At 44.3% G+C, this 15,837-nt stretch overlaps 1 protein-coding gene across 2 annotated transcripts in view; it reads left to right on the top strand.

Moving 5' to 3' along the window:
* The window catches only part of LOC135522058 (glutamate receptor ionotropic, kainate 2-like), a 276,893-nt gene that overhangs the window by 94,615 nt on the left and 166,441 nt on the right, over positions 1-15,837 (top strand). For both annotated transcript variants that reach the window (XM_064947973.1, XM_064947974.1), the window contains exons 5-6: positions 4,617-4,798; positions 14,293-14,346. In XM_064947973.1, coding sequence (XP_064804045.1) covers positions 4,617-4,798; positions 14,293-14,346 — 236 coding nt within the window. The remainder of the gene's footprint in view (positions 1-4,616; positions 4,799-14,292; positions 14,347-15,837) is intronic.

Genomic DNA, 15,837 nt, shown 5'->3' with positions numbered 1-15,837 from the left:
GTTGTTTTATTTCACTCTATATTTGGCAGAACGATTTGGCATTTGAAGAAAAGGCATTTCTGATTTGCTAGTCTATTTATTTGTGTGTTTTGAGTGTGTCTCCGTGTGTGTGTGCGCACGTACGTCCAAGTGTGCGTCCATCTGTGTGTTTGTGTGCTGTGTGTGTGTGTTTGCTTAGGCTGAGAGACATTTAAGTGTACTTGGGAGTGAGTCAAGTTGAGTGGAAGTGATTGGCTCTAGAGTCCCAGGACCCCTTCAGTAATCTGTTTCAATTTGATGTGTGTGAGTGAAAACACACACCAGCCGCACCATTCCCATCAAACGCTCCACTACCACGCTGCAGATTGTTTAGAGAAGCCCGCTAGCTGTCGTTCTACTAAGTGCCATGATAATTCAGCTTTGGCTGCGTCGGGTTAATAGGTACTGCTGTGATGTAGCTTGCTGTGATCATTTGGATTTTCTACGTGATTTTAATCGCTTTGGTTGTACTTTTGCTTCTCTGTTACTGTCTATTGAATTCTATTGGTCTGGATAGGTTTAATCAAGTGCTGTATGTTTCATAGTAGGGTCAAAGTACTCTGATGGTTCTGTAGTTAAATGGATATCTTGCTAATATGGGATGTTTTTACAGTGAACAGGAACCATTTTGAAATAGACAAAACAGTACTTGAAGCCTTACTTTCACAATTTGGAAGGCTACAAGTACAACTTTTAAGATTGTTTTATTGAACCTGTCACGTCAGTGTTGTTGGTGACATGCAATGTTAATTAAAGTCCACCAGCTGTTTGGAACTCCGACAAGATGTTCTTGTGCCGACTACGCCATGCATAGCAACAGACGACCAGATGTTCCAGGGAACTAACTTTAATGAGTCCACATTGTGTTCTTACAACATGGCCGCCCATCTTCAAACTACAGAAGAAAGCATCAGCTAGCAGCACACTTCTGGTGTAGTGTCTGTTGTGTCTGTCGCACATCTAGTGAAGCACAGTGCAAAGAATGTGGTTTTAGTACAGGCATTACTGAGAGAGTCATTTTCCCTCAGGTGTTCCCTGAGGGAAAACTTCATAAGGCCTTGGTTATAATGACAGTCATAGTGACAGTCATAGTGACAGTTGTAATGACAGTTGTAACGACAGTTAAAATGACAGTTATAAGCTCAATACATAGAGTAAAGTGGTCCACACTTTATGAGCAGAGAGGAGACACATGGATGTGTGTATTTCCCACAAAGGGGAATTCTTTCCTTCCATCCTTCCACATTCCTGAACGACAATTAAAACCTTTGACCGGAAACACGTTTGAATCTTTTTCCAATTTGTTCAACACATTTAATGGAACATAAATAAGGCTGGCGATGCAGAGAGGGTTTCATTAACCTTGACCCGCAGATTGTTGGGGAGGTGCGTGAATCACACAGCCATTACTCCACTCACTCCTGTCAGCCTCCCGCTTCTATTCATGCAACACTCACTGTGCCATAGATAGACCTCCAGGAGAATCACACAATAGGCTAAAGTGGCTTCTGAAAACAGGTGAGGAGAGGAAGGTATTTCAACATTAGAGCAAAGGGAAGGAGACAAGGACAGGAAACGAGACCATTAGACTATTGAGATACACGCTATATGTAGTTCAACATTGGTGCAGACAAAGGGAAGGAGACAAGGACAGGAAACGAGACCATTAGATTATTGAGATACACACTATATGTAGTTCAACATTGGTGCAGACAAAGGAAAGGAGACAAGGTCAGGAAACTAGACTACTGAGATGCACCCTGCTACATCTCTACCTCTGATGGATGATCTGCAGTGGAAACTCACCCTATGAGCGGTTCTTCGAGGACGTTTGGAGCGGAATACTTGAGGAGAGGGTTGCTGCTGGTGCGTCTTCGTCTCACAGGATATTTATCACAGGGCTGTTCTGTTTAACGCTCAGGAGACTCCCAGATGGCCCCTAATAAACGCTTTGAGTGGATGAAATATTCATGCAGAGTTAAATATGGATCCTGGAGCAGGCAGTCACAAGGCATTAGACACAGTCTATACAGATCACCACTTCCCTCTCCCTCTCTCCATATCTTTCTCTCTGGATTGCTGTCTCAGGCAGAGTGTTGTTGTGATGAAGAGGGGTGAATCAGCCAGGTAGAATAGCACGGGAGACAGCAGAAGAGATGGACAGGGGGAGAGGAGAGAGAGAGATTGAGAGAGAAAGAGGAAGAGAGTGAGTGATGGAGAAAGATGGAGAGTGAGCAGGGGAAAGAGAGAGATGGAAAGTGTGTGAGAATGAGGCACTCTGACATGTTGTTTATGATGAGTGAATGCAGCAGTCAGAGGGGTCAGCGTGGTTTTATCAATGTTAACTAACTAACCGCAAAACACTGAGTGCAGCTCCTGTAGTGGAAAGCTCTTGCAACACTAAGCATTCCAGCCAGATTGGACAACATCACACACACACACACACACACACACACACACACACACACACACACACACACACACACACACACACACACACACACACACACACACACACATACTCACATACCGCATGTTCACTTTTGCATGAATTCCAAAATTCAGCAGAATTATAGTTTGGGATCGAAACAAACGATCATAACTCTTTAATTGATTTAAGAACAACCGATTTTCACAAGCGCCTCCATCTGCTTAACATTCACTGTGATCACCATGGGCCTTTGTGGCCGCCAACAAAGCAGCCATTTAAACTAACTGCGATGGTCAGGTAATGAACATTTTGAAACAAGCTGATGTGCAATGAAGTCTAACTAAGGGTGTCTGTTCAAATTGAGAAGGCCAGCTGGTCTTCTTCTTAGGCTGCGTCTGAAATAGCACCATATTCCTTTTGTAGTGCACTACTTTTGACCAGGGCATGCACTATCGGTGCACTAGGAATAGGTAGCCTATTTCAGTCATAGCCATAGCCTGTAGCGATAGCTAGACTGCTTCCTCTCTCTGGCTCATCGTATGTGTATTCTGCAGTGTATGAATTAAGTTAATAGTGACCCATAGTGAGCGAGGTCCTCAGCCCTCCATTGTGTCTACTGTGTCCACTTTGTCACGGGCAATGACGCATCATCAGCGTGCGACTGGGCGCCACCGTGGGGCATCATCATCAGTGTGCGACAGAGTGTTGTAGTGATTTAATGAAGGCTTGGGAACTGGCTGCTGCTCAAAGCTCAACAACAAGCTGTGAGCTGAGCTGGGCTGGTGTCCCATGGTGCTGTGCGCTCAAGTAGAAACAGGAAGTAAACAAATAATGCCATGGGCCAACCAGCTGGGGACTGCCTGTATGGCTGCAGGTTGCAGAGAATAACAACTACATGGTTGTGACTGTGACTGTTACTGTGGCAGGTCTATACAGTACTGGACCAGGGAAAAAATTATTGATTGCACTTACAGATGACTGGAAACACTTGTAAGAATTCTTCAGCCATAGTGGCTCCCTGTCCTATATCTCTATGTAGGAATGTTGTTGTTGAGATGTTGGCGCAATGACTTGCTAGCTGTTCCCATAGACTTCCAGTCATTGAGCCAACGACTATCCATTTAAAAGCATGTTTCGGCAGAAGTATATACATCTTGTAAATCATAGTTTTTGCAGCGGTGGAAATAATTTAGCAGTGGTGATAAATGAATATAGAGGAAGTACTGTAGACGGATCGATAATGGGCGTGAATTCAATGTATCAGGGATGAATGATAAAAGGCATTGATCACTCCCCCTTTCAAAAGGGAATTCATACTGTGGTGATCCGTTTTCTTCTAGCATCAAGATCTGTGGTACTGGCTCTGGTAAGATACCGTGTGGCGCCAGACAAAACAGAGCTTTGAGAGAAACATAGATGGTGGAGGTAGAACAGGAGGAGGGATACAGACAAATATGAAGAAATGAGGAAGCGGAATGAAATGTGCAATAGTGCAAAGAAGGGAGAGAAAGAAAGCGGGAGAGGAGGAGGAGAAAGGAGGAGGAGGAGGGGGAAAGGGGGGAGGAGGATGAGGAGAGAGGAGGAGGGAGGAGGGAAGAGATGCGAGACAAGTTGACAGATGGATGGATTTCATTAAAATTGGAATGACATTAGACATCTATTCATAGAGCTTCCTTATCTACTACTAATTAAAACCAAGGGAGTCAAATGAATACAGAGTAAAACTTCAATTACCAGAGATACATATTTGTAGTTTATCTTTGGAAAATGCGGAGCCTGCACTGTTTGCAACAGAAACGGAATTAACATGACGTATTTGGGGTGGCAGGTAGCCTAGTGGTTGGCGCGTTGGGCCAGTAACCGAAAGGTTTCTGGATCGTATCCCCGAACTGAGGTAAAAATCTATCATTCTGCCCCTGAGCAAGGCAGTTAACCCACTGTTTCCCAGGTGCCGATGATGTGGATGTTGACTAAGGCAGCCCCCCTCACCTCTCTGATTCAGAGAGGTTGGGTTAAATATGGAAGACACATTTCAGTTGAAGGCATTCAGTTGGACTACTGACTACGTATCCCCCGTTCCCTATTCAAAATGGTATATGTATTGTACATTGCTTCATTCCCTCTCACACATACTTACTTCTTTTTTGCCTCTGTGTTTCCTCTGAAGGTCTTATTCGGTTACAGGAGCTCATAAAGGCTCCATCTCGCTACAACATCCGCTTGAAGATCCGCCAGTTGCCAGCGGATACCAAGGACTCCAAGCCTCTCCTCAAGGAGATGAAGAGAGGGAAGGAGTTCCACGTCATCTTCGACTGTGGACACGAAATGGCTGCCGGCATCCTAAAACAGGTGTGTGTGAGGAGGGGAAGTGATTATGTGTCTGTGTCTGTGTGAGTGAGAGTGAGAAGTCACAATACCCAGTCAATTCAGACACGTTTTGTCAAACTGGGTGCAAAATATATTTTTATTTTGTACATTTCCTTGAAAGAAGGAATGTTCTCTAAGGTCATTTTAATCATGCAGGATCTCAGCTCCACCTGAAACAGAAAGAGAGGATGTTTTATACTGACTCAATTAATTAAAAACATTCATATTCCTCCTCCTGCTTCCAGGATGTATCAAATATTAAAGATAACATGACTCACCCTGGCACTCACTCTTTGTCCCTCACTCTCTCCCGCTTGGCTTTTTTAATCAGTGTGGTAGCTGGTGATTGGTTATGAAGGTCAAGGACACCTATCATTAGCTAGTGGCATGTGAGCTACTCCCTGGTAATGGGGGGTAATGAAGGACTCTTCCCTGATATCCTCATTACAAGACACCCGCCTGACTCAGTGATGGAAGGATCCCTCTCCTCATTGCACTCTGAGACAACCGTCATGGTACACTTTCGAGACGCAGATCAATCTTCTACCGTAAAGAAACAACCGGTGGTGGTTTAACTGTCGTTCATGGTGCCATTGTGGGACTGTCTGCATGCTAAATATCCAGCATCACATTCTTCATGCTAACCTCTGTAGGCCTTCCTCTAGAGTTCATATGCAGGTGGCCAAATGCTTATGATATGCAGGTGCTAAAAGATCACTTTTCTTCTGATCCCTAAAAGATGAGTTTGTAATTACTGCAGATTTCCCCAATCCCTCTGTGGTGTCCACGGATAGAGTGCAGTGTATAATAGGATTGAAGAAGAAGAAACAGATAATTCCATCAGGTCCACCTAATGAAGAGGAACGTTTTAATGTTGTGATCTGATTGGAAAAGGAAATACAATCATTTACATTCTGCACCCTTATTGTCTGTGTAACCTCATTGGCCAGGGGTAATGCTAGCTGCATTATTGGTGAGTAGATTAGAGTATGTTCAACCCACCTGGATACTTACCGTACCCACCTGACACCGGCAGCAATTACTGGCCTGACCCTTTCCCATTTAATCACTCTCCATTTCCCTGCACAATCATCATCTGTGATTCCTAATGGTTTAGCGAAGCTGTCAGAGAACTGCAGCACGACTCACCAATCGCAGCTGCCTAGGAGACCAAGCCACATTTATAGAGCTTAAATAGGGTGGGCACTCAGCCAAAGGCCCTAACAGACACACACAGAGTAGACCCACGATTTAATGCTGCCATAACAGGGACTTCTTGAGATGTTCCCCTATAAGACATAATATCCCCACAACAGGTCATATAGCGACATAGAGGTGAGGAGTCTGTAATTCTGTTAGCAAAACATGGCCACCACTGAACAGACCAAGGTAATGACCACAGTCATCTGTCTGTCTGCGGTTATATCATCTACATTCAGATAGAGTGAGGGAAAGAGAGGCAGAGAGAGACAGAGAGAGAGAGAGTGAGGGAAAGAGAGAGAGATAGAGAGAGAGTGAGGGAAAGAGAGAGACAGAGATAGAGACAGAGATAAAGAGAGATAGAGTGAGGGAAAGAGACAGAGAGAGTGAAAGTGAGGGAAAGAGAGAGAGAGTGAGGGAAAGAGAGAAACAGAGAGAGAGACAGAGAGAGTGAGGAAAAGAGAGAGAGACAGAGAGAGAGACAGAGATAGAGTGAGGGAAAGAGCGAGAGAGAGACAGAAAGAGAGGGACATAGAGAGAGAGAAAGAGAGAGAGACAGAGATAGAGTGAGGGAAAGAGAGAGACAGAGGGACAGAAAGAGAGACAGAGATAGAGTGAAGGAAAGAGAGAGACAGAGAGAGAGACTGAGAGAGAGAGGCAGAGATAAAGACAAAGATAGAGTGAGGGAAAGAGAGACAGACAGAGAGAGAGAGACAGAGAGAGAGACAGACAGAGATACAAAGATAGAGTGAGGGAAAGAGTACTCTTTGTTGATGATCTGGTGCTTCTGTCACCAACCAAGGAGGGCCTACAGCAGCACCAAGATCTTCTGCACAGATTCTGCCAGACCTGGGCCCTGACAGTAAATCTCAGTAAAACCAAAATAATGGTTTTCTAAAAAAGGTCCAGTCGTCAGGACCACAAATACAAATTCCATCTAGACACCGTTGCCCTAGAGCACATAAAAACTATACATTGGCCTAAACATCAGCCACACAGGTGACTTCCACAAAGCTATGAGCGATCTGAGAGACAAGGCAAGAAGGGCATTCTATGCCATCAAAAGGAACATAAAATTTGAAGTACCAATTAGGATCTGGCAAAAAAATACTTGAACCATTTATAGAACCCATTGCTCTTTGTGGTTGTGAGGTCTGGGGTCCGCTCACCAACCAAGAATTCACAAAATGGGCCAATCTGCATGCAATTCTGCAAAAATATCCGATGTAGAACACCAAATAATGCAAGCAGAGCAGAATTAGGCCCATACCCGCTAATTATCAAAATCCAGAGAAGAAACCTTCCATAACCTCACCTACAGAGAGATGAACATGGAGAAGAGTCTCCACAAACAGACCCCACAGAGCCCCATGACAGCAACACAATTCGACCCATCCAAATCATGAGAAAACAAAAAGATTATTACTTGACACATTGGAAAGAATTAACAACAAAACAGAGCAAACTAGAATGCTTTTTGGCCCTAAACAGAGAGTACACAGTGGCAGAATACCTGACCACTGTGACTGACCCAAACTTAAGGAAATCTTTGACTATGTACAGACTCAGTGAGCATAGCCTTGCTAGGCCGCCGTAGGCAGACATGGCTCTCAAGAGAAGACAGGCTATGTGCTCACTGCCCACAAAATGAGATGGAAACTGAGCTTCACTTCCTAACCTCATGCCAAATGTATGGTCATATTAGAGATACATATTTCCCTCAGATTACACAGATTCACAAAGAATTTGAAAACAAACCTGATTTCGATAAACTCACAGAGTGTATTTCACTGGGTGAAATTCCACAGTGTGCCATCAGAGGAAAATGTCAACCAGTGAAGAACAGTGAAGAACAAACACCATTGTAAATACAACCCATATTTATTTTCCCTTTTGTACTTTAACTATTTGTACATCGACACAACACTGTATGTATACATAATATGACATTTGAAAAGTCTTTATTATTTTGGAACTTCTGTGAGTGTAATGTTTACGGTTCATTTTTTATTGTTAATTGTGTTTATTATCTATTTCACCTGCTTTGGCAATGTTAACATATGTTTCCCGTGCCAATAAAGCCCCTTGATTTGAATTGAGAGAGACAGAGAGAGACAGAGAGAGAGAGGGAGAGAGAGACAGAGAGAGAGAGGGAGAGAGAGACAGAGAGTGAGAGAGGGAGAGAAAAGAGAGAGAGAGACAGAGAGGGAGAGAAAGAGAGAGAGAGACAGAGAAACCTCACAGACGAGCAACCCCCAGCGGAGAGTCAACCTCCCAGCACAGATTACCACTCCCTCATTGAAATGAAGGACAAATTCACCCAGCTGGAGATAAGGCAGGTGGAGCTGGAACAGCAGGTGATTACACTTCAGTCAGCACAGACCCAGACAACAGCTCAGCACAACAACAGCCCCTTAACCAGACCAGGAGAGCTGGAGGTGGACTGAGACATATCTGCACTTTGGACAGTGGTGAGACAAATACAACAGGAGAAAGATGAACAGAACAGAGCACTAGAGGAGAGTATCAGACTGCTGGTGGAGGAGAGGTTGAGGGGGATGGAGGAGAGGGTGAGGGGGATGGAGGAGAGGTTGAGGGGGACGGCGTGTGACAGAGAACAACCCAATAGAGAGGTGGCCACCCCCACAGAGAAGCCAGCAGAACAGCCCACCTCAGCACCCAACAAAAGTCTCGACACCACAGTAGAACAGTCCACACCAGACCCTGACCATAGAGTCGACATCACAGCAGAACAGACAAATGAAGAACCCCAAGCCCAGCGGCTCTCACCCCCTCTGAGCACCCCTCTCACCCCCTCAGCCACCCTGATAGCCCTTCTGACAACCTCCCCACACCCACTGAGGACAAACACAAGACACAGATTGTACTACTTATGGACTCAAATGGGAAATATATAGAAGAAATTTTTTTTTCCCCAAAACACAGTGTGTCTAAACTCTGGTGTCCAAACACCCATAGCGCCATAGACCTTCTGTCTGAGGCCAAACTAGGCTCACCCAGCCACATAATAATACACACAGGCACAAACGACCTGAGGGCACAGCAGGAAAGAGTGGCCACAGCACTGAAGGGAGTGATTGAAAAGGCTTCTTCTACCTTCCCCAACGCACAAGTGGTTATCTCCACCCTGCTACCACGAAAAGACTTCCACCCTGCCACAATACAGCGGGTAAACGCAAGTATTTCCCGTGACTGTGCCTCAAAACCAAACGTTTTCCTGGCCCACCACTCCACCCTGGACTTGAACAGCCTCTATGACCAGGTCCACCTCTACAAGGCAGCAGTGCCCATCTTTGCCCGAACTCTAAAGGACATCGCTCTCAAACGTATCCCCAACACTTCACACAGGAGCAACAGATCAATACACACCCCACCCAGACCAGCGAGACACCCTCCCAGACCTGCAGGACCCCCCCGGACCTACACATAGAGGACCCACGCCAAGAGGAATTACATCCAGACCACCGCACACCCAGACACATCCACACCCCTACCCCAACCAATCAACACCCCCCACGTCAACCATGCCCACACCCCATTTAGACCCCCTCAGATCAGACCTATGCCACTCCTGCCCACCCCATGCACCCCACCCCCGCAAAGAGGGCCTCAACATGGAAGCCACACATACGCCCAGGTAGTGAGCGGGCAAACAGTCCCAACCCCCACTCTCACACTCGCCCAAGCCAATGGCATGTACCAGATGCTCAGCAGGCTCTGCTCACACTTACTGGCCTGAGGCCAAACCACGACCAACAACATTGGACACTTTATGGAACAAAAAGCCTTTACTATTTCATCCTGGAATATCCAAGGCCTGAGGTCATCTGCCTTTGGCCTGAAGAGCAGAAACCCGGACTTCACCAAAGAAATCGGTAATACAGATATTGTCATCCTGCAAGAAACCTGGTATAGAGGAGTCAGACCCACTGGATGCCCTCTAGGTTACAGAGAGCTGGTAGTCCCATCCACCAAACTACCAGGTGTGAAACAGGGAAGGGACTCAGGGGGTATGCTAATTTGGTATAGAGCAGACCTAACTCACTCCATTAAATTAATCAAAACAGGAACATTCTACATTTGGCTAGAAATTCAAAAGGAAATTATCCTAACAGAGAAAAATGTCCTCCTGTGTGCTACCTATATCCCCCCACTAGAATCTCCATATTTTAATGAAGACAGCTTCTCCATCCTAGAGGGGGAAATCAATCATTTCCAGGCCCAGGGACATGTACTAGTCTGTGGCGACCTAAATGCCAGAACCGGACAAGAACCTGACACCCTCAGCACACAGGGGGACAAACACCTGCCTGGAGGTGACAGCATTCCCTCCCCGTATGCCCCCTAGGCACAACTATGACAACATAACCAACAAAAACGGGTCACAACTCTTGCAGCTCTGTCGCACGCTGGGTATGTACATAGTCAATGGTAGGCTTCGAGGGGACTCCTATGGTAGGTACACCTATAGCTCATCTCTTGGCAGTAGTACTGTAGACTACTTTATCACTGACCTCAACCCAGAGTCTCTCAGAGCGTTCACAGTCAGCCCACTGACACCCCTATCAGACCACAGCAAAATCACAGTCTACCTAAACAGAGCAATACTCAATCATGAGGCATCAAAGCCAAAGGAACTGAGTAACATTAAGAAATGCTATAGATGGAAGGAATGCAGTTTGGAAACCTACCAAAAAACAATTAGGCAACAACAAATTCAATCCCTTTTAGACAATTTCCTGGGTAAAACGTTCCACTGTAATAGTGAAGGTGTAAACTTGGCAGTAGAAAATCTTAACAGTATATTTGACTTCTCAGCTTCCCTATCAAATCTAAAAATCTCAAATAGAAAACCGAAGAAAATTAACAACAATGGCAAATGGTTTGATGAAGAATGCAAAAATCTAAGAAAGAAATTGAGAAACCTGTCCAACCAAAAACATAGAGACCCGGAAAACCTGAGTCTACGCCTTCACTATGGTGAATCACTAAAACAATACAGAAATACACTACGGAAAAAGAAGGAACAGCATGTCAGAAATCAGCTCAATGTAATTGAAGAATCCATAGACTCTAACCACTTCTGGGAAAATTGGAAAACACTAAACAAACAACAACACAAAGAATTATCTATCCAAAATGGAGATGTATGGGTAAACCACTTCTCCAATCTTTTTGGCTCTATAACAAAGAATAAAGAGCAAAAACATATACATGATCAAATACAGATCTTAGAATCAACTATTAAAGACTACCAGAACCCACTGGATTCTCCAATTACATTGAATGAGTTACAGGACAAAATAAAAACCCTCCAACCCAAAAAGGCCTGTGGTGTTGATGGTATCCTCAATGAAATGATCAAATATACAGACAACAAATTCCAATTGGCTATACTAAAACTCTTTAACATCATCCTTAGCTCTGGCATCTTCCCTAATATTTGGAACCAAGGACTGATCACCCCAATCCACAAAAATGGAGACAAATTTGACCCCAATAACTACTGTGGAATATGCGTCAACAGTAACCTTGGGAAAATCCTCTGCATTATCATTAACAGCAGACTCGTACACTTCCTCAATGAAAACAATGTACTGAGCAAATGTCAAATTGGCTTTTTACCAAATTACCGTACAACAGACCATGTATTCACCCTGCACACCCTAATTGACAACCAAACAAACCAAAACAAAGGCAAAGTCTTCTCATGCTTTGTTGATTTCAAAAAAGCCTTCGACTCAATTTGGCATGAGGGTCTGCTATACAAACTGATGGAAAGTGGTGTTGGGGGTAAAACATACGACATCATAAAATCCATGTACACAAACAACAAGTGTGCGGTTAAAATTGGCAAAAAACACACAAATTTCTTCACACATGGTCGTGGGGTTAGACAGGGATGCAGCTTAAGCCCCACCCTCTTCAACATATATATCAACGAACTGGCGCGGGCACTAGAAAAGTCTGCAGCACCCGGCCTCACCCTACTAGAATCTGAAGTCAAATGTCTGCTGTTTGCTGATGATCTGGTGCTTCTGTCACCAACCAAGGAGGGCCTACAGCAGCACCTAGATCTTATGCACAGATTCTGTCAGACCTGGGCCCTGACAGTAAATCTCAGTAAGACCAAAATAATGGTGTTCCAAAAAAGGTCCAGTCACCAGGACCACAAATACAAATTCCATCTAGACACTGTTGCCCTAGAGCACACAAAAAACTATACATACCTTGGCCTAAACATCAGCGTAAGATCAGGTAACATCAGGTAACTTCCACAAAGCTGTGAACGATCTGAGAGACAAGGCAAGAAGGGCATTCTATGCCATCAAAAGGAACATAAATCTCAACATACCAATTAGGATTTGGCTAAAAATACTTGAATCAGTCATAGAGCCCATTGCCCTTTATGGTTGTGAGGTCTGGGGTCCGCTCACCAACCAAGACTTCACAAAATGGGACAAACACCAAATTGAGACTCTGCACGCAGAATTCTGCAAAAATATCCTCCGTGTACAACGTAGAACACCAAATAATGCATGCAGAGCAGAATTAGGCCGATACCCACTAATTATCAAAATCCAGAAAAGAGCTGTTAAATTCTATAACCACCTAAAAGGAAGCGATTCCCAAACCTTCCACAACAAAGCCATCACCTACAGAGAGATGAACCTGGAGAAGAGTCCCCTAAGCAAGCTGGTCCTGGGGCTCTGTTCACAAACACACCCCACAGAGCCCCATGACAGCAGCACAATTAGACCCAACCAAATCATGAGAAAACAAAAAGATAATTACTTGACACATTGGAAAGAATTACCAACAAAACAGAGCAAACTAGAATGCTATTTGGCCCTACACAGAGAGTACACAGCGGCAGAATACCTTACCACTGTGACTGACCCAAAATTAAGGAAAGCTTTGACTATGTACAGACTCAGCGAGCATAGCCTTGCTATTGAGAAAGGCCGCTGTAGGCAGACATGGCTCTCAAGAGAAGACAGGCTATGTGCTCACTGCCCACAAAATGAGGTGGAAACTGAGCATCACTTCCTAACCTCCTGCCCAATGTATGACCATATTAGAGAGACATATTTCCCTCAGATTACACAGATCCACAAAGAATTCAAAAACAAATCCAATTTTGAAAAACTCCCATATCTACTGGGTGAAATTCCACAGTGTGCCATCAGAGCAGCAAGATTTGTGACCTGTTGCCACGAGAAAAGGGCAACCAGTGAAGAACACGCACCATTGTAAATACAACCCATATTTATGCTTATTTATTTTATCCTGTGTCCTTAACCATTTGTACATTGTAAAAACACTGTATATATATATATAATATGACATTTGTAATGTCTTTATTGTTTTGAAACTTCTGTATGTGTGATATCTACTGTTAATTTTTATTGTTTATTTCACTTTATATATTATCTACCTTACTTGCTTTGGCAATGTTAACACATGTTTCCCATGCCAATAAAGCCCTTGAATTGAATTGAATTGATAGAGACAGAGAGAGAGAGTGAGAGAGGGAGAGACAGAGAGAGAGAGACAGAGAGAGTGAGTGTGTGTGTGTGAGAGAGAGAGACTGAGAGAGACAGAGTGAGAGAGGGAGAGAGACAGAGAGAGTGAGTGTGTGTGAGAGAGAGACAGAGAGAGACAGAGAGTGAGAGAGGGAGAGAAAGAGAGAGAGAGACAGAGAGAGAGAGTGTGTTTTTGTGAGAGAGAGAGCGGGGGAGAGAGAGGGGGAGAGAGAGAGAGAGAGAGAGAGGGGGGAGAGAGAGAGATAGAGAGAGAGATAGAGAGAGAGAGATAGAGCTCCAACTATTTTCTCTTTTCTCACTTCTGATAGGGATCAGCTTACAATATATTCACATAGGCAGATAATGAAGTAGAATCATCCTCCTCACTCACAGCATTACCTCTCTATCCCTGAGGAGGGTGTATCCTGGCCTTTAGGTCTGCTTAATTGCCGTCATTAGAGAGTGATGTGAGCCCTCACTGTTGAAGGGCAAATGGATGGATGGATAGAGGGGAGGGAGAGGATGGAGGGAGGAGAAGATGGTTACAGCAGGCTTAGAGAGTGGATGTGAGGTTTATATATTTTATAGGCGTATATTTTATACGCAGAAATACACATAACTCTGTACACACACACACACACACACACACACACACACACACTGCAAAATGTAAACTGTAGGTTCACACATTCAGCATTCACAAATGTCCCCCCCTCTCTCTCTCTCTAGGCTCTTGCTATGGGGATGATGACAGAGTACTATCACTACATCTTCACCACACTGGTGAGTAAAGTACAGCCATATGTTTCACTGCCTGCCGAGATGCTTCCCCATCATTTTGCTTGTCTAACTATTGTATCCATCTGGAAACTTCTGACACAGTGAAGGTGTGAGCAAAACAGAGACACTCTTCAATCTTCATGTTTTCCCTCAAACTGACTAACAGCCAATCAAAAGTCCTGAAATGTGAAATGTTCATGCATCAAAAGTAAAGCAACAATCTCTTTTATGTCTTAGGTGTGAGAAAGAAAGTGCTATCAGACTGACCTAGCTCATGTGCTGTGATGATTGAGGGCAACAAGAACATTGAATGTGAACGTGAATGACAGCCTCCCTACTTTTCCCTGGAGGAGAACAGGGAAATGTGACAGAGAAGAGAGTGTCAACTATCATTTCTCTCTTGAAAGAGAGAGATAGGGACTGAGCAAGAGAGAGAGAAAGAGATAGAGAGAGAGAGAGAGAGAGAGGGGGAGAGAGAGAGGGAGAGAGAGAAAGAGAGGAGCGGGGGGGGTCAGATAGCTTTTCTGTTCTGACACCCCATGGTTGTGTAACTGACATGGCCCTTGGCCTACTTCGGAGGGCTGCTCTATTTCTCTCTTTCTGCAGAGATTATCACGCACGCACGCACGCACACACACACACACACACACACACACACACACACACACACACACACACACACACACACACACACACACACACACACACACACACACACACACACACACACACCCTCTACATTCTCCCTGACTCCCTCTCTCTCATATTCACTCCCTGTCCCGTTGTCAGGTCAGAAACATTATTCAAGTCTTACTCCTGTTAAAGCCATATCACATTCATCTAACAGTAGCGAGAGTTAAGATCAAAACACTCCTGCCCCCTCCCCCAGCCAGAATATTAAAATCCTTTGAAATAAAACCTTCCGTTTTCTTCTCTGCCAGAGCTTTTCATCAAGAAAAAATACATTCTTCCAGTACTTTTTAAAATGAAAGATCTAAATGTCCACATTCTCTTTATAGAAGCCATTCAGTGTATCACAATGAACGCAATTAAGTCTGGCGAAGCCATTTGCAGGATGTATGAAATGAGATAAGTGAAAATGATTGAAGATGAGGAGTTGGGGAAGGACTGAGGAGACGGAACAGACAGGAAGACGTTCGAACATGTTCCAATGTTGAGTTTGGCAGAGAGGGGACGCAGTGCTGAGAGCTTAATTCTCCCACCATTTTCTGCCAGATTGGACTTTATACTCCAGTGTTAGCTCCAGCAGAGGACAGCACTCAGACACCACACATTAACTCACTTTGCTACCATGTCCTTGCATATTCACAATCAACATTCTTATTTAATTGTTAGTCTATACTTAATCCTTTTTGTTCCTACTGGAAAAAATGGCTTTGTTTAGCTTAGTTTATAACACAGTTATAACACCTCTTTAGCGTATTATATATATGTATGTTCTTTTCCTACTTTCCTGACTCTTAACTCTTCCCT

The sequence above is a fragment of the Oncorhynchus masou genome, chromosome 30, assembly GCF_036934945.1.
Source record: "Oncorhynchus masou masou isolate Uvic2021 chromosome 30, UVic_Omas_1.1, whole genome shotgun sequence".
Classification (NCBI taxonomy): domain Eukaryota; kingdom Metazoa; phylum Chordata; class Actinopteri; order Salmoniformes; family Salmonidae; genus Oncorhynchus; species Oncorhynchus masou.
Note: the sequence above shows the minus strand (reverse complement) of the source record. Positions and strands in the feature narration are given on the sequence as shown.